This window comes from Sapajus apella, unplaced genomic scaffold, assembly GCF_009761245.1.
Source record: "Sapajus apella isolate SASKATOON/1434 unplaced genomic scaffold, GSC_monkey_1.0 scaffold208, whole genome shotgun sequence".
NCBI classification, from domain to species: domain Eukaryota; kingdom Metazoa; phylum Chordata; class Mammalia; order Primates; family Cebidae; genus Sapajus; species Sapajus apella.
The window spans coordinates 78,414-103,855 of NW_022437148.1; the positions used below are offsets into that span (position 1 = coordinate 78,414).

A 25,442-nucleotide genomic window follows, 5' to 3' on the forward strand; every position below is an offset into this window, starting at 1 on the left:
TCAAAAGAAGACAAACAGCCAATAAACATGAAAAAATGCTCATCATGCCTAATCATCAGAAAAATACAGATCAAAACCACAATGAGATACCATCTAACACTAGCCAGGTGGCTATTACTAAAAAGTCAAAACATAGCAGATGCTAGCGAGGCCATGGAGAAAAAGAAACACTTATACACTGCTGGTGGGAATAAAATTGGTTCAGCCCCTGTGGAAAGCAGTTGGAGATTTCTCAAAGTACTAAAAATAGAACTACCCAATCCTATGACTAGCTATATACCCAAAGAAAAATAAATAGTTCGACCATTCATATGTTAATTGCAGCACTATTCACAGTAGAAAACACATAAACTCAACCTAAGTACCCAACAACAGTGGGTTGGATAAAGAAAATGTGGTAAATGTATACCATGGAGTACTATGCAGCCATAAAAAAGAAATCATGTCCATAAAAAAGAACAAAAACATGGGTGCAGCTGAAGACCACTATCCTAAGCAAACTAATGCAGGAACAGAAAACAAATATCACGTCTCACTTACAGTGAGAGCTAAACATCGAGTACACATGGATATAAAAAGCCGGGGGACGGTGGTTCACACCTATAATCCCAGCACTTTGGGAGGCTAAGGTGGGCAGATCACCTGAGGTTAGAAGTTCAAGACCAGCCTTCCCAACATAGTAGTCTCTACTAAAAATACAAAAATTAGCTGGGCATGGTGGCGTGCACCTCTGTAGTCCCAGAGGCTGAGGCAGGAGAATCGCTTAAACCTGGGAGGCAGACGTTGCAGTGAGCTGAGATTGTACCACTACACTCCAGCCTGGGTAACAGAGTGAGATCCTGTCTTAAAAAAATTTTTTTAAATCCATCTCAAAAAAAAAAAAAGAAAAAAAGCCACGTGGATGGCAACAATAGACACTGGGGACTATTCAACAGGGAAGGAAGGCATGGGTTGAAAACCTACTTACAGAGTACTATGCTTACTACCTGGGTGACGGGACCCATAACCCAAGCCTCAGTATCACACAATATACCCTCGAAACAAACTTGCACATGCACCCCCTGAATCTATAACAAAAGTTGAAATAAAAAAATATATAGATATATAGAGGGATGTAACATAACCTTTCACACTATACTTTGATAAAGTAAAAAGAAAGTTTTTTTTAATCTTGAAATTTTAATCAGAATATGAAGAAAAGAAATCCAGCGTTAGACTTGAAAAAAGAGAAAATAATTTATATTTCAATTAACTATATTTGTAGATTCTCAGTATCCATACTATCCCTTTAAACCTCAATTTATATTTAACCACCCATTTACCTTTAACTTTTGTTTTTTTTTCTTTCATCTCATACCTTCTACCTGGGATATCTTTTTGTGCCTACAGTACATTCTTTAGAACTTCTCGTACTTTACTAGGTATGTTTGTGTTAAATTGCCTTTTTCTGCAAAACTCCAGTGAGATTTAAATTTTATTATATTTTCATGCTTAAGTGTTATGTGGTTCTGTCTCCAAATGTTTCTGAAGATTATCTATAGTTTCGTATTCACTGAATATATTTAACAGTTTGTTCTTTAATCAAAGCCAGTTTAGCAATTTTTTAAAAATTATTATACTTTAAGTTCTGGGGTGTATGTGCAAAACGGGCAGGTTTGTTACATAGGTATACACGTGCCATGGTGGTGTCATCTACATCAGGTATTTCTCCTAATGCTTTCCCTCCCCTAGTCCCCCACGCCCCTGCTATCCCTCCCCTACCCCACCACCCTCCGACAGGTCCTGGTGTGTGATGTTCCCCTCCCTGTGTCCATGTGTTCTCACTGTTCAACTCCCACTTATGAGTGAGAACATGTGGGTGTTTGGTTTTCTGTTCTTGTCTAAGTTTGCTGAGAAAGTTATTTTAAGTCAGGTACACATGGTTCCTGGTTTTCAAAAAGTTTTCACCAGTTATTTTTGGCTTCCTAATTCTGAGAGAATAAGCCTATGAGGTGTCTCGACAAACAGGTCTAGACATAGAATATTTGTAAAGAGTAAATAAAGCAGATGCATGTTCATATTTCTCATATAGAGATTTAATATAGAGATATATTAAATATATAGAGATTTAATAATGAGTGAAAAGTACTCTTCAGGCAAAATGAGTTTTGGGTTTCATCAAACATAAAATGTTTTGAAAACTAATCCAAGATGTTCACAGAAAAAAAAAAATCACTCCAGTAGAAAATACTATTCTTGTAATCCTGACTGGAAACATCTTACTGTCTGTCTCTTTCCTGCATTACAACAAGGTTACTTCATAAAAGGCTACTCCTTCTGAAAATGCTAATTGTCTTTTCATATCCACTCTGGCAGCTGGCTCGGTCCATTTCTGTCGGGTGGGGAAAGACAGCACAGGCGGCATCAGTGGTGTCATTCTTGAATGACTGCTCTTTTTAACTGTTTTCTTTAATTTCCCGTTGCCATTTCTATTTCCTTTACACTAAACCTCCTGCAGGCAACAGCCTCCCTCTGGCTTCTTATTCTTTCCTGTGTGCTCCAGCAGTGTGGCTGATGGGCTGGGAGATGCTGTAACCGAGGGACCTTCCTTCATGGCATGGTCTAGTCTCGAAACAGGGCGGAGGCAGAGTGGACAGGGTAGCAGGAAGAACAAACAGGGGTCTGAGGTGATTTCTGCATTTCCAACTTAGGTACCCAGCTCATCTCACTGGGACTGGTTAGATAGTGGATGCAGCCCACAAAGGGCAAACCGAAGCAGGGCGGGGTGTCGCCTCACCAGGGAAGCACAAGGGGTTGGGGAACTCCCTCCCCAGCCAAGGGAAGCCGTGAGGGACTGTGCAATGAGGGATGGTGCTCTCCGGCCAAGATACTGTGCTTTTCCCATGGTCTTCAAAACCTGCAGACCAGGAGATTCCCTCGGGTGCATACACCAACAGGGCCCTGGGTTTCAAGCACAAAACTGGGAGGCCATTTGGGCAGACACCAAGCCAGCTGCAGGATTTTTTATTCATACCCCAGTGATGCCTGGAACGCCAGTTAGACAGAACCATTCACTCCCCTGGAAAGAGGGGTGAAGCCAGGGAGCCAAGTGGTCTAGCTCAGCAGATCCCACCCCCATAGAGCACAGCAAGCTAAGATCCACTGGCTTGAAATTCTCGCTACCAGCACAGCAGTCTGAAGCCAACCTGGGATGCTTGAGCTTGGTGCGGGGGAGCGGTGTCTGTCATTGCTGAGGCTTGAGTAGGCAGTTTTCCTCTCACAGGGTAAACAAAGCCACTGGGAAGTTTGAATTGGGCAGAGCCCACTACAAAGCTGCTGTAGCCAGACTGCCTCTCTAGATTCCTCCTCTCTGGGCAGGACATCTCTGAAAGAAAGGCAGCAGCCCCAGTCAAGGGACTGTAGATAAAATTCCCATCTCCCTGGGACAGAGCACCTGGGGGAAAGGGTGGCTGGGGGCACAGCTTCAGCAGATTTAAATGTTCTTGCCTGCTGTCTCTGAAGAGAGTAGTGGATATCCCAGCAGAGCGTTTGAACTCTGCTAAGAAACTGACTGCCTCCTCAAGTGGGTCCCTGACCCCTCTGCCTCTTGACTGGGAGATATCTCCCAGCAGAGGTCAACAGATATCTCATACAGGAGAGCTCCAGCTGGCATCTGGCAGGTGCCCCTCTAGGACAAAGCTTCCAGAAGAAGGAATAGGGAGCAATCTTTGCTGTTCTGCAGCCTCTGCTGGTGATACCCAGGCAAACAGGGTCTGGAGTGGACCTTCAGCAAACTCTACCAGACGTGCAGTAGAGGGGCCTGACTGTTAGAAGGAAAACCAACAAACAGAAAGGAACAGCATCAACATCAACAAAAAATACATCCACACAAACACACCATCTGAAGGTCAACAATATCAAAGAACAAAGGTAGATTAATCCACAAAGATGAGGACAAACAAGTGCAAAAATGCTAAAAATTCCAAAAGCCAGGATGCCTCTTCTCCTCCAAAGGTTCACAACTCCTCATCAGCAAGGGAACAAAACTGGATGGAGAATGAGTTTGATGATATGACAGAAGTAGGCTTCAGAAGGTAGGTAATAATAAACTCCCGAGCTAAAGGATCATGTTCTAGCCCAATGCAAGGAAGTTAAGAACCTTGAAAAAAGGTTAGGGGAACTGCTAACTAAAATAACTAGTTTAGAGAAGAATAAAAATGACCTGATGAAGCTGAAAAACAGCACAAGAAGTTCATGAAACATATAGAAGTATCAATAGCTGAATCAATCAAGCAGAAGAAAGGATATCAGAGATTGAAGATCAACTTACTGAAATAAAGCATAAAGGAAAGATTAGAGAAAGAAGCATGAAAAGGAACGAACAAAGCTTTCAAAATAAATATGGTACTATGTGAAAAGACCAAACCTGCGTTTGATTGGTGTACCTGAAAGTGATGGGGAGAGTGGAACAGAGTTGGAAAACACTCTTCAGGAGACTATGCAGGAGAACTTCCCCAACCTAGCAAGACAGGCCAATATTCAAATTGAAATACTCCCTGAGAAGAACAACACCAAGACACAAAATCATCAGATTCACCAAGGTGGAAATGAATGAAAAAATGTTAAGTACAGCCAGAGAAAGGTCATGTTACTCACAAAGAGAAGCCCATCAGACTAACAGCAGCTCTCCCTGCAGAAACCCTACAAGCCAAAAAAGAGTGTGTTCCAATATTCGACATTCTTAAAGAAAATAATTTTCAACCCAGAACTTCATATCCAGCCAAACTAAGCTTAATAAGCGAAGGAGAAATAAAATCCATTACAGACAAGCAAATGCTGAGCTCTTACAAGAGCTCCTGAAGGCAGCACTAAACATGGAAAGGAAAAACCAGTACCAGCCACTGCAAAACTATACCAAAATGTAAAGACTATCGACACTATGAAGAAACTGCATCAATTAACAGGCAAAATAACCAGCTAGCATCATAATGACAGGATCAAATTCACACATAAAAATATTAACCTTAAATGTAAATGAGCTAAATGACCCAATTAAAAGACACAGACTGGCAAATTGGATGAGTCAAGATCCATCTGATTGCTGTATTCAGGAGACCCATCTAACATGCAAAGAAACACATAGGCTCAAAATAAAGGGATAGAGGAATATTTACCAGAGCTAACAATCCTAAATATATATGTACCCAATACAGGAGCACCCAGATACATAAAGCAAGTTCTTAATGACCTACAAAGAGATTTAGACTCCCACACAATAATGGCGGGGGACTTTAACACCCCACTGTCAATGTTAGACAGATCAATGAGACAGAAAATTAACAAGGATGTTCAGGACTTGAACTCAGTTTTGGACCAAGCGGACCTAATAGACATCTACAGAACTCTCTACCTCACATCAACAGAATATATGTTCCTCTCAGCACCACATCGCACTTATTCTAAAATTGACCACATAATTGAAAGTAAAACACTCCCCAGCAAATGCAAAAGAATGGAAATCATAACAAACTGTCCCTTAGACCACAGTGCAATCAAATTAGAACTCAGGATTAAGAAACTCACTAAAAACCACATAACTACATGAAAACTGAACATCCTGCTGCTGACTGACTACTGGGTAAATAATGAAATTAAGGCAAAAATAAATAAGTTCTTTGAAACCAATGAGAACAAAGACACAACATACCAGAATCTCTGGGACAGAGCTAAAGCAGTGTTCAGAGGAAAATTTATAGCACTATATGCCCACAGTAGAAAGCAAGAAAGCTCTAAAATCGACACCTTAACATCACAATTAAAAGAACTAGAGAAGCAAGAACAAATTCAAAAGCTAGCAGAAGACAAGAAATAACTAAGAGCAGATCTGAAGGAGATAGAGACAAGAGGAACCCTTCAAAAAAAATCAATGAATCCAGGAGCTGGTTTTTTGAAAAGATTAACAAAATAGATAGACCTCTAGCCACAATAATAAAGAAGAAAAGAGAGAGGAATCATATAGACACAATAAAAAATGATAAAGGGGATATCACCATTGCTTCCACAGAAATACAAACTACTATCAGAGAATACTATAAACAGCTCTATGCAAATAAACTAGAAAATCTAGAAGAAAGAGATAAATTCCTGGATACATAAACCCTCCCAAGACTAAACCAGGAAGAAGTCAAATCCCTAAACAGACCAATAACAAGTTCTGATTGAGGCAGTAATTAATAGCCTACCAATCAAAAAAAAGCCCAGGACCTGATGGATTCACAGCCGAATTACACCAGAGGTACAAAGAGGAGTAGTACCATTACCTTTCAAAACTATTGCAAACAATAGAAAAAGAGGGACTCCTCCCTAACTCATTTTATGAGGCCAGCATCATCCCGATACCAAAACCTGGCAGAGAAACAACTAAAAACAAAAATTTCAGGCCAACATCCCTGATGAACATCAATAAGAAGATCCTCAGCAAAATACTGGCAAACTGAATCCAGCAGCACATCGAAAGTCTTATCCACCCCAATAGTCAGCTTCATCCCTGGGATGCAAAGCTGGTTTAATATACATAAATCAATAAACATAATCCATCACATAAACAGAACCAATGACAAAAATCACATGATTATTTCAATAGATGCAGAAAAGGCCTTCAATAAAATTCAACACCACTTCATGCTAAAAACTCCCAATAAATTAGGTATTGATGGAACATATCTCAAAATAGTAGGAGCTATTTATGACAAATCCACAGCCAATATCATACTGAATGAGCAAAAGCTGGAAGCATTCCCTTTGAAAACCAGCACAAGACAAGGATGCCCTCTCCTCTCTCACCACTCCTACTCAAGGTAGTATTTGAAGTTCTGGCCAGGGCAATCAGGCAAGAGAAAGAAATAAAGGGTATCTGAATAGGAAGGAGGAAGTCAAATTGTCTCTGTTGCAGATGACATGATTGTATATTTAGAAAACTCCATCTTCTCAGCCCAAAATCTCCTTTAAATGATAAGCAACTTCAGTGTTGTATGAAAGGAGAGAAGGTTAGCACTCCCCTTGACAAGGATGGAAGAGGCCCTCGGGCCTGACAAAACGCATACGGTTAAGGAAAAAAAAAAAATGATAAGCAACTTCAGCAAAGTCTCAGGATACAAAATCAATGTGCAAAAATCACAAGCATTCCTGTACACCAGTAACAGACAGAGAGCCAAATCACGAGCAAACTCCCATTCACAACTGCTACAAACAGAATAAAATACCTAGGAATACAACTAATAGAGGACGTGAAGAACCTCTTCAAGGAGAACTACAAACCACTGCTTAGGGAAATAAGAGAGCACACAAAGAGATGGAAAAACATTTCATGCTCATGGTTGGTAAGAATCAATATCATGAAAATGGCCATAGTGCCCAATGCTATCTCCATCAAGCTACCAGTGACCTTCTTTACAGAACTGGAAAAAACCACCTTAAACTTCATATGGAACCAAAAGAGAGCCCACATAGCCAAGACAATCCTAAGCAAAAACAACAAAGCTGGAGGCATCACGCTACCTGACTTCAAACTATACTACAAATCTACAGTAATCAAAACAGCATAGTACTGGTACCAAAACAGAGATATAGACCAATGGAACAGAACAGAGGCCTTGGAAGTAACACCACACATCTACAACCATCTGATCTTTTACAAACCTAACAAAAACAAGCAATGGGGAAAGGATCCCCTATTTAATAAATGGTGTTGGGAAAACTGGCTAGCCATATGCAGAAAGCTGAAACTGGACCCCTTCTTTACATCTTATACAAAAATTAACTCAAGATGGATTAAAGATTTAAACATAAGAACTAACGCCATAAAAACCCTAGAAGAAAACCTAGGCAATATCATTCAGGACATAGGCATAGGCAAGGACTTCATAACTAAAACACCAAAAGCAATGGCAACAAAAGCCAAATTAGACAAATGGGATCTAATTAAACTTAAGAGCTTCTGCACAGCAAAAGAAACAATCATTAGAGTGAACTGGCAACCAACAGAATGGGAAAAAATGTCAGCAATCTACCCATCTGACATAGGGCTAACATCCAGAATCTACAAAGAACTAAAACAAATATACAAGAAAAAAACAAACAAGCCCATAAGAAGGCATTTATGTGGCCAAGAAACATGAAAAAATGCTTATCACCACTGGTCATTAGAGAAATGCAAATCAAAACCACATTGAGATACCATCTCATGCCAGTTAGAATGGCGGTCATTAAAAAATCTGGAGACAACAGATGCTGGAGACGATGTGGAGAAACAGGAACACTTTTACACTGTTGGTGGGAGTGTAAATTAGTTCAAAAATTGTGGAAGACAGTGTAGTAGTTCCTCAAGGATCTAGAACTAGAAATACCATTTAACCCAGAAATCCCATTACTAGGTATATACCCAAAGGATTATAAATCGTTCTATAAAGACACATGCACACATATGTTTATTGTAGCACTGTTCACAATAGCAATGAGTTGGCACCAACCCAAATGCCCATCAGTGATAGACTGGATAAAGAAAATGTGGCAATATACATGATGGAATACTATGCAGCCATAAAAAAGGACAAGTTCATGTCCTTTGCAGGGACACAGCTGAAGCTGGAAACCATCATTCTCAGCAAACTAACACAGGAACAGAAAACCAAACACTGCATATTCTCACTCATAAGTGGGAGTTGAACAATGAGAACACATCATACACTGGGGCCTGTCAGTGGTTGGGGGGCTAGGGGAGGGATAGCATTAGGAGAATACCTAATGTAGATGATGGGTTGATGGGTCCAGTAAACCACCATGGCATGTGTATACCTACGTAACAAACCTTCACATTCTGCACATGTATCCCACAACTTAAAGTAAAAATTTTTAAAAAGGAGCAAAAGTTCATATCTGGCTTACAGAGCCACTCCCCCAAACACAAACAAAATGTGCAAAAGACCTGAGCAGGTGCATCCCAAACGGGACTATCCACATGGCCAGTTTGCATATGAAAAGGTGCTCAGCCTCCCCAGTCAACAGGAAAATGCAAATAAAAACCATAATGAGACACTACTTACTATACATTACCCACATGCCCTTGAGTAAAAAGACTGACAATACCAAGTGCTGATAAGAATGCAAAGAAATAAATCTCTCATAGATTGCTGGAGGGACAGAAAGTGTACAGTCACTTCAGTCATCTGTTTGGCACTATCCACTAGATTGTATGCACACCCTAGGGCCCAGGAGTTCCATTCTGAAGTTTGTATCCACCAGGAATACATCAACCAACTTCTGAGACAGTGCAGGGACGGGGCTTATCTTCAGCTCACCCCACTACAGCATTATTTCTTGCATTCCCACTGATCACAAAACCCACACCATTACATCACTGGCGTACCTGAAGTCATGCAAAGAAAACAACCACATTGTTTTTCTGCACTCTCATAATGTTTAAAAGAATAAAAGAATGTTTAATTCTTTTACTTAAAGAATTCCAGAAACTAACCCTAGGAAATCCAAAATATCCAACCAAAATTGCCAGTGTCTCGCCTCAGGAAGGAATGCTAAACAACTGATGTACAGCCTTCCTGCCACCGACCAGACCGCCAGCTAGCTCATTACTCAAGACAACCATCGTCAGCAGATAAGCTGACCCACATCCCCTACCCCTCACTTGCTCTACCCAGCCCAGCCCACATTCCTTACCTTGATATCAATTCCTTCTTAATTCCTGCTTAATAAAAAAATCCCTACCAGCTCATTTCAGGGAGTCAGCCAGAGAATCCTCCCTCTTCTGTGCTTCCTCCCTCATGCCTGGGCATAAGCTCCAATAAAGCCTTGTTGGGAAAACTCTTTTGGCCTCATGACAATTTATATTGCATTGAGAGCCCAAGAACCTGCGGTCAGTAACACTCTGAGCAAAGAAAAAGGTCCCCTTTTCTGCAGGACATGCTGCTTTGCATGCAGCCATACGTTTGGTGGAGTGCAGACTGTTTTTCAGTTGCATTTGCCTCTCTGTCTGGCTGCCTTTGGGCAGTGCACAGATATCAAACCCTCCCTGGCAGCCTTGCCTAGGAGAACAGAAAGATGATAATTACACACCTATCGTCCTACCAAGCACAGGCACACATGGAACATGTACTGGCACAGGGATACTACTGCCTGGGGCCGGCTGGATGTTGGTTGATGTCCCTTACCGCATAACCCTGTGTCTTTTTCTGGCACCATTTCAGTAGAGCATTGCGCTTGGAACCGCCATATTCCCGGGCCAAGGCCGCCAGAGGGTCTTTTCTTTCCACACTGGTTAGAAAGAAGGGCACAGAGTTAGAAGAAGATGCTAATATTTAGAATCCTCAAATAAACAAGAAATAAATACCTACTAGAAAAGCAAAAGTATATTAGCCGAATTAGTCACATTATTATTTTATATGTCACTGTATAAAATAAAAATTAAATTGTGCTTCCTATCATAAATCTAAGGAGAGTTGTGTTACATTTTGTTTTAAAATCCATCTGTTGCTCATCCATCTAGTCTTTTCTTTGTTTACTTAAGTACAATATTATTTGAATTAAAGATACCTAAACAAAACACACCCTACATGTTTCAAAACCAATTATCTAAATAACATGTAACAGGTAGATTGTCTGGGAGCAGTGGCTCACATCTAGAATCCCAGAACTTTAGGAGCCAAGGCAGGAAGATTGCTTCAGCCCAGGAGTTCAAGACCAGCCTAGGCAACATAGCGAAACCCCATCTTTAAAAAAATAAAAAATAAAATAATTAGCTGGGCATAATGATGTGCACCCGTAATTACAGCTAATCAGGAGGCTGAGGCAGGAGGATTGCTTGAGACCAGGAGTTCAGGGTTGTAGTGCACTATGATTGTGCCACCTCACTATAGCCTAGACAACGGAGCAAGACCCCATCTCCAAAAAATGAAAGTAAACAAATTTTAAAGGTAGATTAAAAGGGCATATTAAAAACATCAGATATCCTGCCATTGTTTATCTCAATAACATAAATGTAAAATTGAAATAAGAATTTTACTATTTTAACTTTTCGTTATGAAAGGTAAAATATCAATTTTTACCTTTATCAGATAATTTTTCATTATGAAAGGTAAAATATCAATTATGAATAGCATATGCATATACACATAGCCTTTTGTATGCATTTCTGGCATAAAGAAAAGGGCAATTCAGAATAGCACTAATTCTGGTCCTTAAAATCTCTTTCAATTATGTAAATCGCTTGTACTTAAACAGGACAATATGTAATATCTGGGGCTTTACATTACGCCTCTAAAACACACGACTTCATCTATTCGGATTCAAATATATGCTATACCCAAAGGTGTAACAAGACCTGAATTAATACAGACTTCCATAAATCCTTCTATATATCCATATTTGTAATTATAATATTTATTAAAAAGCTATTACTCCTAAAGTAGCCAATTTTGTATACTGATACATCTACTCAATTCTTAAGTTCTACAAAGTCAAATACTATGTGTGTTGCACAATGCAAGGGGCTGGAAGAGATACCAGAATGTAGGCTGAACATTTACTGTCCACTAAATTATAGCATAAATGGAGACAATGGCATGAACTGTGCAACATTGTTCCACACTGCAAAGCAGTACAGAAACTAAACGCCCAAAACAGTGTAGACACCGAAGTCAGAGAAGGGATATGTCAATGTGCCAGGTATGAGGTACAACTTCATGAAAGGTTTGACCTTGAAGGAGAAGCAGTATTTGCAGTATGAAAGGACAAAAGAAAAATGATTCAGGCTAAAACTTATACACAAAGACTTGCCATCAGAAATTCTCATGTGATATTACAAAGGCAGGGACTAAAACAGGCTCAGGTGGGGGGAGGAACAGAGCCATTCTGGAAGGTGGGTGGGGTGGTGCTGAGTCGTGAGGCATCTAGAAGACCAGGGTTAGGAGTATGGATGACAGAGTCATGTGAGATTTTTGTGAGATCTGCAGCAGGATGTGCTCAGTGCTTCAGATTAACCAACACAGAGAAGCAGGGAAGACATAAGAAAGAGAAGCAGCAGCTGAAAGAGGTTTGCTGTGGCCTGGATGACCAGGGGCACTGAAAAGGGAGGAGGTGACAGAGTTGTGGAAGCAAAGACCAGCTCTTAGTGACCACCCTGCTGGTCTTGCCATCCTCTCCCTCTGCCAACCCCTCCTTCACATCCTTGTGAAAGTCCTTCTTAAACACTGATTTCAAAATGCCTCTCCAACCCTTACATGCCACTGTTTTCTGATGAATCCCTTTAAAATGCAGGTCCAATCTCACTGCACAATGTCAAAATCTGAAACAAAATCCCACAAACTTGGTGGTTCCCCAGTGCTTTACCAAAATAATGCACAAACCTCTTCCTTAGCAATGAAGATTAATTACAATATGGTTCCAACCTGCCTTCCAGCTGGAATGTCCTAGTCACCTATCCATCCACCCAAAAAATACTGACAGAGAGCTTGTTATGCATATGTATGGCAGGGTCCCTGCCCTCAGGAAGCCCATAGTCTAGTCCAGACACATAATACCACCCACACTCCCTGAACACTACTCCACAGCATGGTTGTAATGGTACCTTTAGAGCCTTTGGCAGAAATGCCACTTCTCTCTAGACTTCTTGATCCAACTGACAACCTCTCAAGACTTTGCTTATGCAGTATTGTTTTTACAGCCCTTAATTCCATTTTGCATACTACTGCTGTCCAGGGTCCTCCTTTTAGACTCACCAAGGGCAGGCACAGTGTCTTAGTCATGTTCATGCAGGAAATATTTGTAGAAGTAAATTGGCCATGGGGACAAACAGCAAGAATAAAAGGTGATCAGCCCGATGTTTTTCTGATTTCTTATTGTTTGAAACATGATACCTGAGTTTGCTTTGTGGTTTCCATGCCCTGGTGGAAGCGCTCAGCAGTCTTGTGTCCCCGAAGCCCAGAGATGGGGGTCTGCTCAGTGACTCCAGTGAGGGACTCTTGCGGAGGTGGGGGTCCGGCTTCAGGGCCTCAGTCCTTCCCTTTAGAATATCTGTGGGAACAACCACATAATCACCCATTCCTCAAGCACCAGCTCTTGACTGCCATCATATTTCTTCTCAAATATAACACAGTTCTCATTTTATCCTCAAGTACAAACATATATATATAGTTTCTGAAGTAATAAAAATGCAATAGGGATGTGGATTCTCCAGGCAGGACCACAACATCATTTACAGGATCTAGCGCCGGGTCAATCTCTTGTTCAAAAATTACTGTGAATTTCAAGACGATGTCATCAGAGTATTACACCAAGCATGTGCTCTTCTAAGGGCCTTGTGCAAGTGCCAACAAAGCCAGCCCTGTCCCCAGGTAATACCTTTTGTTTTAATTGACAGACATCTGAGAGATAGTGGCAGAAAAATGCCTTGTATGATGATCAGATCACAGGCAAACAAGAAGCTGGTAACCAAAAAAAACTATTTTATGACAGAAAAGGCCATTCTAGCCATAGGGCCTGGCTTGCTAAAAAAAGAAGTAAAAATCATTCTTTCAAGGCTCCTTTCTGCTGTCATATTAGTCTGTGTCAAAACAGGTAATGAAATGGACTGAATCCTTCAGATGATATTCCTTTTTCTTTTTCTCTTTTAGAGACAGGGTCTTGCTGTGTTGCCCAGGCTGGAGTTGGACTCGACCTCCTACAGCAATCCTCTGCCTCAGCCTCCCAAGTAGCTGAGACTACAGGAGAGTGTACCACCATGTCTAGCCAGATGATATTTCCTAAAGGATCATAAAAGAATGGAACAGAAGAAACTTTTCAAGATTGTCTAGTTTTTATTTATAGAGGCAACTGGAGCTCAGAGAATTAAGTGCCTTGTTCAAAGCTACACAGCAGGCCAGGGACCAGGATTAGTTCACAGTTGTCCCTATAACCTGCGAATAGTCACAGAAGAAAACAATCCTTCTACAGCTCACAGCCATTAATTAGGGGCAGTAAAGTTGGGAGTGAGGCTGGTCAGCTCTAAATAGCAGAGAAAAACAGTATTTATATCACTAAAGAGAACAACAAGAACGGCACATTAATCTTTGGTTTCTGCAGCTCCCAATGACCTCAACGTTGACAAGCAATTTCTGGAGATTGTCAGAAGCAAGTAATTGTCCCTGCAATCCTTTGCTGTAATAACAGTAAACAGAATCATCCAAGCAGACAGGTGCCTGGTGGGGGCAAAGTGAGGAGGGCTGTCAATGAGGTATTAACTTCAGAGCAATAGCTGTTGTGGTCTCAAGTTCAGTATGTATCTTGTCAACTAAAATAATGGTTTTTTGGACAGGCATGGTGGCTTATGCCTGTAATCCCAGTGCTTTGGGAGGCCAAGTCAGGTGGACTGCTTGAGGCCAGGAGAACAGGCCAGCCTGGACAAATTTCTGAGACCCTGTCTCTACCCCTTGAAATTTTTTTGTAATTAGCCAGGCATGGTGACATGCACCTCTAGTCCCAGCCACTTGAAAGCTGAAGCAGGAGGGTCACTTGAGACCAGAAGTTTGAGGCCGCAGTGAGCTATGATAATGCCACGGCACTCCCGCCTATGTGAGAGCAAGACTGTCTCAAAGAAAACCAAAAAGAATGGTGTCTCTACACAACAGGAAACTTTAAGGCTAGTGGAACAGAGAAGACACAAATATTATCTACCAAAGGCTTACCTAGTACACTTAAAAAGCGGTTGAGATGGTAAATGTTATATTATGTGTCTTTTACCACAATTTTTCAAAAACCCCACACGTAGCACTATGCGTATAATCTAGTTATTCCCTCTTCTGTGCTACGCAGCGGTGACTGTAAGCCACGTGGACCTCCCGCTCTGCTTTGGCCTCCTCCACTCCCCTCCTAGCACGGGGCACTCAGGCCTGGTCTCCTGCAGCGCAGACTCTCTCATTTCTCTACCTCCACTGAACTCCATCTGTTTGTTCTTACACTCTTGACTTTACACTGGCCTTTGGTTTCCATTTCCTCCTGCTGGGAAGTCATTATCATGACTTGGAGTCCCACATAAACTATCATTGCTTATTTAGAAAGCTATCACTCAGCGCAATCAGCAGCCTCAGCACCAAGAAGCACATGGTGGAAAGAATCAGGAGACTTCCTGGCTGGAGAGCCATCCAAAATCACTGCAGCCTTAATAAGTCACTCAATTTCTGTAGGGCTTGAATCTCTCCCATGTAAAATTCAAGGAATGGGCCGAGATCATCTTCAAATTTTCTTGTCAGTGTTTATCCAACTCTAAAATCTTTTTTTAATTCCATGAAAAAGCAAAGAAGGTTATTCAGAAGGGAAAGTTCTTTTATATAAACAACTATTTTAAGAACAAGCTGGATTGTGCTTGACTAAGGTCTAAAGGAAGTACAGTCGTAGAAATTTTATTTTTTGCTTAGAAACCAAAGGATTTCTGTCCATGTGATGCAGACTTTTGGCTTTCTATCCTTCCTACCGGCACCCATAAACAGTTCATTTAGCGTTCTTTTTTACTTTTTTATTTCCTAACAGTGACCGCATAGACACATACATAGGTTCTAGGGCCCAAATTCTGGACAACCTGAACTTCCCACTAGGCTCAAGTGCTGTTGTCCTTTTAGTTCTGGGCAGGTAAACTGGATCAGCAGAGAAGAACAGGTGAGATGTGCACAGCAAACACTTCCACAGCACTCACCACGAGCCCAGCATGTTCTAGGCACTTTAACGTGCTAACTCAATCCTTAATATGATCCAATAAGGTGGACAGGATTATTTCCATTTTAGAGATGAGGACATAAAAGCACAGAGAGGTGGGGTGATGAGGCCAAAGCCAGGCTGAGCAGCAGTGATGAAACTCAAACTCACATGTCCCTGCTCCTGGGTCCCCTCTTGACGGCTGCTTCACATCAGCCTGTGACACAGGAGATGTAGTGCAAACCCAAATGTGACGATGGGTGGGGACTGCTGAATGCAACCTCCACTTTACAACCAAAATTTGAGTTAAAAAAAAACAAACAAAAATACACACACAGACACACACACATACACACACGGTATAGCAATAGGAAGAGGACTGCACCAAAAGACAAATACCTTTAAAGAGGCAACTTTTGAGAATTGCAGAAGTAGAAGACAAATTCCAAATCAGGTAAGATTCTTCCCCTTAAATCAGTTACTTTTTAAAGATTAGAAAATACGCTCTTGAGATTCACTTAAAAAACAACAGGCCAGGCGCAGTGGCTCACACCTATAATCCCAGCACTGTGGGAGGCTGAAGCAGGAGGATCAGTTGAAGCCAGGAGTTTGAGACCAGACTGGGCAACAAAGCAAGACCATGTCTCTAAAAAAAGAAAAAAACCCCACAAAGTTGGGCCTGTCTCCCTAGCACAAGGGCACTGAGAAGTACAGCGGGCAGGAGACAAGACACTTTCTCCTTTCGTCAGCTGCACTGCTGCATCTAACATCCATGACACGTACGTTATTCAGGGGTTGAAATCACCTGCAAGAAATGCCACTGATTATTTTTCTAAGCTCAGTTTCATGCAAAGAAATGAAGAAAAGTTAACTGCAGGGAAAGATAAGTAAACAGTTCTTCATGTTTACATAATTTACCTGAGAGGGGAAGGTCGGGAAGGTCCAAGTGTTGAGTCACCCCTCTGCTGGCTGGCCGCACACTGCTGTAAGTTGAATGCCTCTGTAAAAAGCAGGGGAACACCAGCATGGTGAGCTCATAACATCAAGAATAGCACAAACACAGGTATGTATGTGTGTGCATGGGTGGGTGTGCAATAGTTCTTAAACACAGTGGAATAAGCAGGGGGGTTTATAATTAACTCATTTGAATAGGCAATACATGCAAATAGACACCATTCTCAAAAGCAATAAAAAGGACAAATAGTAAAGAGAAAGTCTCCTTTTCCTTCCCATCCCCCAGTTCTTCTATCCAAGGGTAATCATTATTAATTGGCTTTGTGAATATCTTTCCTGGAATGTTCTACGTATATTCAAGGACGTGTGTAAAAGTATTTTTTTAACTGCCAATAGGTATATGAAAAGGTACTCAACATCACTAATCATCAGGGAAATGCAAATCAAAACTACAGTGACATGCCACCTCACATCTATTAGGAAGGCTATCATCAAAAAAAAAACAAAAAACAGAAAAATCACAAGTGTTGGTGAGGAGGTGGAGAAAATGAAACTCCTGTGGACTGTAGGTGGGAATGTACAATGGTGCAGCCATTACATCAAACAGCATGGAGGATTCCTCAAAAAATTAAAAATAGTACTACCAAATGATTCAGCAATGCCACTTCTTGGTATTTATCCAAGAAAATTGAAAACAGGATCTCAAAAAGATATATGCACCCTTATGTTCATTGCAGCATGATTCACAACTGCTAAGAGGTGGAAGCAACCTAAGTGTCCACCACCAGATGAATGCATGAAGAAAATGTGGTATATAATATACAATGGAATATTATTCAGCCTTAAAAAAGAAGGAAATCCTGTCCCATGCTACAACATAAATGAGTGTTGGAGATATTATACTAAGTGAAATACTCCAGTCACTGAAGGACAAGTGCGGCATAACTCCACGTTCGTTAGGAATCTAATGTAGTCAAAATCACAGAAGCAGACAGTGGAGCCGTGGCTCCCAGAGGCCTCAGAGAGGGGAAGTGGGAGTCATTCCATGGGTACCGAGTTTCAGCCAGGCAAGACAAAAAGTTCTAGAGGACACAATTATGGCAACAACCGATACTGGGCAGGGCCAGAGGAGGGAGAAGCAAAGATTGAAAAACTGTTGGGTACTATGCTCACTACTTGGGTGATGGGATCAGTCATACACCAAACCTCAGCATCCCAAAATATATCCATGTAACAAATCTGCACATGTACATCCTGAATTTGAAATAAAAGTTGAAATTATTCAAAAAAATTCTACAAACCTGCCATACAATATTGTGCTTCTAATTGATAATAAACCTGCCATACAATATTGTGCTTCTAATTGATAATATTTAAAAATTTGTTAAGAGAGTAGATTTCATGTTGTATTTTTTTACTGCCATTTAAAAAAGCATTTCAGAATGCAAGTAAGCATGATATTATTAAAGGAAAAACCTTGAAAAAAAAAACCTCTGTTTTTCTAAAAACACAAATGTTATAGCTTACATTGTTTTGTATACCGATTTGTTTCTTTCACTTACTGTATCTTGGATGTCATTCTCTACCCACCATCACCCACCATGTTGGCAGCTTCCCATGAGAAGTGCCACAAGAGGCCAAGCACATGGCTCTGGGGCCAGATGGCTTCATTCTCTGTGCCTTATTTTATCTGTAAAATGGCAATGATACTAAAAGTACTTACCTCAGAGAGTTATGGGAGGATTAAATGAGTTAAATCCAGTTAGAACTATCAAAACACAGCCCAGCACATGGTAAGCATTCAGTAGATCTTAGCTATTTTCATTACCATAATTAATTTCAGTGATTCTCTATTGATATTGATATTAGTATAAGGAACAATACTGCAATGAACATCCTGGTACATGTGTCTGTGCAGGGCCATTCTGAGGCTTTCCAGAACATTCTTTCTCTTAGAGGCTCTACTTCATATCACTTTTTTTTTGAGACAAGAGTTTCACACTGTCACCCAGGCTGTAGTGCAGTGGCGTGATCTCGGCCCACTGCAACTTCTGCCTCCTGGGTTCAAGCAATTCTCCTGCCTCAGCTTCCCGAGTACCTGAGACTACAGGCATGTGCCACCACACCCGGCTAATTTTTGTATTTTTTGTAGACACGGGGTTTCACCATGTTGGCCGGGATGGTCTCGATCTCCTGACCTCATGATCTGCCCACCTCAGCCTCCCAAAGTGCTGGGATTACAGGCGTGAGCCACCACGCCTGGCCTGCTTCGTATCACATTAGACACAATACCATGTTCCCACATCCCACAAAAATATAATGGTTGTGGTATACAGTTTTCAAAAGTAGTTTTAATTTTGCTTTTGAAGTTGGCCAAACAAAAGTAACAATATGGGGCATTCCTATCCCATTCACAATCTTGTGGCAATATTTTACCATTAAGTATGACATTTGCTGTAAATATGTAATAGAGACCTTTTATCATATTAAAGAATTTCCATCAAGAAAGATATTAATCTTTATTAAATACATTTTCCTGCCACCTACTAAGATGATCTTTTTTTTTTTGAGACAGAATCTTGCTCTGTTGCCCAGGAGTGCAGTGGCACGATCTCAGCTCACTCACTGCAGCCTCTGCCTCCTGGGTTCAAGCGACTCTCCTGCCTCCCAAGTAGCTGGGGTTACAAGGGTGTGCCACCACATGCAGCTAATTTTTGTATTTTTAGTAGATATGGTGTTTCACCATGGTGACCAGGCTGGTCTTCAACTTCTGGCCTCTATTGATCCGCCTACCTTGGCCTCCCAAAGTGCCAGGATTACAGGTGTGAGCTACTGCACCCAGCCAACCATATTCTTTTTACATCTTTGTTAATGTGGTAAATTCCTGTGGTTGGCTTCAATAGTTAAAATCACCTTGCATTCCTGGAATAAACCCAACGTGACATGATCTTTTTCATGTATTTCCGAATAAGGTTTTCCAAGATTTTCTTCAGGATTTTTGCAAAGAGGTTCATGAGAAAGACTGACCTTTTAATTTTCTGTCTAATAATGTTCTTGCAAGTATTAGGGATCAAAGCTATGCTAACCTCTTTTCTAGTCTCTGAATTTACTAAGGAAGATGTTATTTCTTCCTTAAATGTTTGAGAGGTTTCATGGTGAAGCCATGAGGACCTGGCATTTCCTTTAAGGAAAAGATATCAATTATAGGTGATTGAGATTTCCTACTTTTTCCTATGTAAGTTCAGTAAATTACATTTTCCTAGGATTTTGACAATTTCATCAATATTTTCTAATTTATAGCACAAGCTAGTAATCTCTAATATTCTCTTTGTTTTGCTTTAATAATTATGAGCTCTTCAGTGATGTACCCATTTAAAAATTCCTGATACGGGTAATTTATGCATTAGCTTTTTCAGATGTTTTGAATTTTAATAGTCCTTTAAAAGAACAAACTCCATGCAGAACTCCTTTAAATAGTCTTTTCACTGTAAGTATCTAGTAAAACAAAAATCTGGTTTTGTCGGACTGAAAGTATCTATCTTTTGTGTTCACCTTTGAAGGTTATTTTCACCAGGTAAAGGAAAGCAGGTGTTTTCTTTCAGCATTTTGCAGATGCCACTACATTGTCTTCAGGGCTTCCATCATTTTTGTTGAGAAGAAAGATGTCAGTTTTGCTCTTGATCCTTTGACATTGAGGTGTCTTTTTTCTTTTGTGTGCTTTTAGGATGCTTTCTCTTTAATATCCAGCAGTTTTAACCTAATGTGTCTAGGTGGTTTTCTTTGTACTTAATTTCACTTGGAGTTCATATTGCTTCTTGAATGTGGGCTTGACATCTTTTACCAGTTTTGGAAATTCTTGGTCGTTATGCCTTCCAATATTGCTTCTGCCCTTTTCCCACCTTTTGGGGACTCCAATTACACATGAAACCTTCTTGCTCCATCCCATATATTTCTTATGTCCTTTTCTCTATTTCCTATCCTTTTTCTCTGTGCTTCAGTTCAGATATTTCTACTGACTTGTCTTCAGTTCTTTAAGCCTCTCTTGAAATCTCTAATGGATTCTTTTATTACAGATTGCGGTTTTCTGTGGAAATTCTCCACCTTGTCCCTTATTTTGTTGACTGCATTAATCTTTTTTGTTTTAGGGTCTATGTCTAATAATATCAATATCTAAATCTTCTGTGTCTGTTTCCATTGACTATTTTTCTCTTGGTTTTTCATCATCTGTGTTCAAGCAATTCTCCTGCCTCAGCCTTCTGAGCAGCACCACCGTACCCAGCTAATTTTGTATTTTTAGTAGAGACAAGGTTTCACTACATTGACCACGCTGATCTTAAACTCCTGACCTTGTGATCAGCCCACCTTGGCCTCCCAAAGTCCTGGGATTACAGGAGTGAGCCACCGTGCCCAGCCATATCTGGTATTCGTAAAAGTTACTACACGACATTGTACGTTTTAAAATGTGGTTATGATTTAAGGATCTAGGTGATGTAATTGTCTGCCAGAGAGTATTTACTTCTGCTTCCAGAAGGCAGTTAAGATAGGGGAAGAACATCTAAATCCAAACCCATGTTTTTATAAGTTTTAAGACTGAACAAACAAAAGACTTGCTTAAGATACTTAGGGAGGATATTTTAATAATCGAATAGCTAGAAAGACATTTTAAGGCAGGAAACAAAACAAAATCTTAAAAGAAAACACAACACAAAAATGTAAAATTTCTCTTCAGTAAAAGATAACTATTAATATAAATAACATTAAAAGATAACAAAGATAATAAAATTACACATGAAAAATGCACAATATATCAAGATTTCTTACAAACTAGAAAAAGACTAACACTTCAAAAGAAAACCAGGCAAAGTATGCAAGTTTCCATACAGACATACAAAAGATAAATGGCCTATAAACATAAGAAGAAGTGCTTAACCTTACTGATAAAGTAATGCTAGATATTATTGTTCATTTATTCAATCTTAAAACTTTATAAACAGTGTCAAAATTCTGGGAAAATAGTACTGTGAGCGGGAGGGCAAACTGTCTGGCAATGAGTCTATCAAGTTTCTCAACATGCTGGAACAGGTCAAAAATACTTCCTTTTCTAGGGCTCCATTTTCTTTTACTAGGAATCAATTTGTAGAAGATCTCAAGAAGGGCTTACTCAACTCCATTCTCATCTCTTTGTAGGGTGACTTACTGAATTATAAGGGACTGGGAAGCTAAAGGGTATATATACTAGCCAAACTCCCTTAAAGCTTGGCTCATCAAGTGGCCTAGCTTCTGTCAAACAGGCCCCCTCTCAGAGCATCTGGAAAGTGCAAGGGAGTGTAAGATCCCTTCTGCAGCTTCTCCTGGCAAGCATCATTGGAAAGGCATTAGCTGCTCTTTGGCAGGGGAGCAGAGGTTCTGGGGTCTGTTCCACTGTTTTCTGGGCAGTATGAGGCAGGCATAGAGCCTGCTTTGCTGGCATGGACTGCACCTGTGGCACTGTTGTCCTGAGGCTGATCCTTGATCTTGGGCACTGGGTAAGCACCTAGAGACAGAAGCTCCTTTAATGGGCCAACTTTCAGATGCTCTGGGAACCTTTCCTGGAAGCTCAGTGCTGTCTAGAGCTTTCTCCAGCCCTCCCAGTACCAAAAGCCCCGTATTAAATTCCTTTCTGCTTAACTACTGATCTCCTGGTTTTAACTAGTAATCTCTGATATTTGCAAATTAATCTTGATATACCCTTTTTTAAAAAGTAACCACCACTTTGGGAGGCCGAGGCGGGTGGATCATGAGGTCAAGAGATCGAGACCATCCTGGTCAACAAGGTGAAACCCCGCCTCTACTAAAAATACAAAAATTAGCTGGGCATGGTGGCGCGTACCTGTAGTCCCAGCTACTCGGGAGGCTAAGGCAGGAGAATTGCTTGAACCCAGGAGGCGGAGGTTGTGGTGAGTCGAGATTGTGCCATTGCACTCCAGCCTGGGTAACAAGAGCGAAACTCCGTCTCAAAAAAAAAAAAAGTAGCCCCTTAAGTACTCAAAAATTTGAATAGGGATCTTCACTGTAATGTTTTTTGTAATAAGTTAAACCTAAAAAAACCTAAAGTCTATCATAGAAGAGTAGCTGAATAAATCACCACATATTATGTAACCTTTTATATAAAGAATTGTTTCTCCAAATATTAAAATTTGAAGATATCTCTGACATATTATTCATTCAACAAATGTTTATTGAACTTCTACTATAATGTGGCCATGTGCCGGCCAGTGTTATAGATAAGAGATATAACAGCAAGCAAAATGAACAAAAATCTCTGACCTCATGAAGCTTATATTCTGACGATAAAGTGAGATAAGTATTGGAATAATGCATAGTGTAGTCCAATTTACAAAGCACACACCCTACACACAGACACATACACACACAGACACTACTATGTGTAAAGAAAACCATCTAGAGGGATACAGAGCAAACCATAAACAGTGATTATTTCTGGGGCTCATATACCTGCATTGGAGAGACAGCAGCTGCTGGAGCAGTCCTCACTGGTATCCCACTTAGGGGACTTCTGGGGGTCTTATGGACAGAAATATTCTGTCCAGCTCCACCTGCCAAGAAAAAACATGGGAACATTTACATGTTGTCCCACTTCAAAATAGCTGATAGTTCCTGACTTCTCACTACTTTTTTTGGTGGCTTCAGGAGTATCACTGTTTAGTGAAATATTTACTCTATTATCCTTTTCTTCTCTGGCCTAGAGCTAAACTGGGGAAACAAGAAAGGAGGAGTTAGCTGAGTGGAGGTCAGTCTTAGATACAGGATAGCTGGGCAAAAAGAAAATGTGTAAATAATGAGGTGCCTAGGAAAGGAAGGAAAAGAAAAGTTCTTGTACAAATTGTTACTGTTAGTTCATTTCCAGTCTTCACAGACGTGAAAGGCTTTCATGTCTTTGAATATGTAGAGTCTAGTCTTAATCTAATTTAGGTGCAAACAATTTTAGCAGAGACAATCAGGTACATCCTAGAATTAACTTTTACTACAGTCTCCCAATACAAAATGGCATGACTGTTGCAGTCTGGGGAAGGCAGATATTGTTATTGGGGAGAGATACACATTGTTTCTTCTATTGCTATGTTTATGTATGAAGTATAGATATGAATCTTTCTCATATAGGAAGATAAGCATGACTAAAGGGGAATTGTGAGTCTATCCGACAATATCAGGAAAAGCTGGGAACATACCTAGATCAGGAGTGACAGATTAGCACAGGTGCTCATGTACAAGACCAGGTAGAAAAATGTCTAGCAGGTTGCAAGATGAGGATGGCCGGGGGCTTACAAGACGGCCAGGTGCACAGATGGGATGTCTCGTTTCCTAGGAGATGAAGTCTCTAGCTGACCCTTATGATTCTCATAAGATGGCAAAAGGCTAATAGTAGTGACCTGAATTTAATGGCTATGAGAGGCAGAAAAGGTAGCAAGGCAGGAACTGGAGGGACAGAAGAGGTAGAGAGGAAGAAGTTGCATTTGTGTTATTCATGTACCAGGCTCTCCATCGGTGCCTCCCCGGAGCCTCAGTTAGGCTCCTGCATGCAGTGGCTGCACCTGGTAGGACCTGGAAAGCGCCCTTGTGGTTGTAACAACGTAGGGCCAGGGTCTAGTAGAAAGAGTAGACATATCAAATGTCGGGCCAAAATTTGCATTTGGAGCTTTGCTTATAGAAAAAATGATTAAATACCTGGGCGTCCCAAGTCAAATGACTTGATAAGTGACTTAACGGTGGTTGCGGACTCTGGGGGTGTTGGAGATGTTCTGTTAACACAGACACCAGGCCACCGGCCAGCAGCATCGATCTCGGAGGACTCCAGCTCTTCATCCACAGGTCTGCACAGCAAAGAGCAAATCAGATTGAAAAGGTGGAGGACATCCCCATGGAAGAAAAAGATGCAGAGGAAAACAGAACTGACGTGAAGAAAGTAAAGGAAGCTGGAAGGGAATTCTAAATTTTACTATCCTGTTTTCTCTACCAGTTTGCATCTTTAGAAAATAATGTAGACATTGCTCTCAATTTTTAGAAGAGCTGTTTTCTTGGGAAATGATCAGAAATAATATTTTTATATGTAGAGTGACTTATGGCTATTCTGCAAATTGTGCATTTTTTGGTGAAAAAATGCAAATGTTATTGATCATATTTATTTCGCTTACTGTCAGTGGTGAATGCAGTGGATTGGCTTGCTGACATGTGCTCCAAACTCCATGCAGCACACAGAGTTTGGAAAGATGAAATCTCACAGCTCTCCTGAAGCTGGGATTTTGGGTGTGATTCAAGTTCCACCAATTAGAAAGACTTGGGCAAGACCTGGAGTAGGATCTGAGTCAGATGAGCAGGACATAGGGTGTTCACTATGTGGACACAGGGTGTTCACTATGTGGACAGAGACTGTAGCAGAGACAAGATGCTCTGGTGATGGCAACTGTGGTGGTAGCTTTCCAACTGGGCAGGCAGTTTTTTGAAGTTAAGCCTCCTGTTCTAGTGGAGGGAGCAGGTTCCCTGGTGATCCAGTTCTGTGTGCAGACTTTGGGAACTGTTCCTGGAAGCTCAGCCTTCCCAACAATTCTGAAAGCCATTTAACACCTTTCTGCCTAAGCCAAAGAGAGTGTGAGCCTTCCCAACAATTCTGAAAGCCATTTAACACCTTTCTGCCTAAGCCAAAGAGAGTGTGATCCATTATATACAACAGAATCCTGACTCAGACACTCTGCCTTCTAAGCCTAAGAATGGTAACG

At 40.8% G+C, this 25,442-nt stretch overlaps 1 protein-coding gene and 1 non-coding gene across 8 annotated transcripts in view; one reads left to right on the forward strand and one right to left on the reverse strand.

The window, feature by feature from the left end:
• The window catches only part of SPECC1 (sperm antigen with calponin homology and coiled-coil domains 1), a 331,903-nt gene that overhangs the window by 61,560 nt on the left and 244,901 nt on the right, over nt 1-25,442 (reverse strand). For all 7 annotated transcript variants that reach the window (XM_032270309.1, XM_032270311.1, XM_032270308.1 and 4 more), the window contains 5 exons: nt 24,394-24,539; nt 23,164-23,264; nt 16,633-16,714; nt 12,906-13,062; nt 10,203-10,305 (listed from right to left, as the gene is read on the reverse strand). In XM_032270309.1, coding sequence (XP_032126200.1) covers nt 10,203-10,305; nt 12,906-13,062; nt 16,633-16,714; nt 23,164-23,264; nt 24,394-24,539 — 589 coding nt within the window. The remainder of the gene's footprint in view (nt 1-10,202; nt 10,306-12,905; nt 13,063-16,632; nt 16,715-23,163; nt 23,265-24,393; nt 24,540-25,442) is intronic.
• On the forward strand, nt 7,004-7,124 carry LOC116544173. The gene has a single exon (XR_004265851.1). It is a non-coding gene; the product is annotated as a U6atac minor spliceosomal RNA (small nuclear RNA).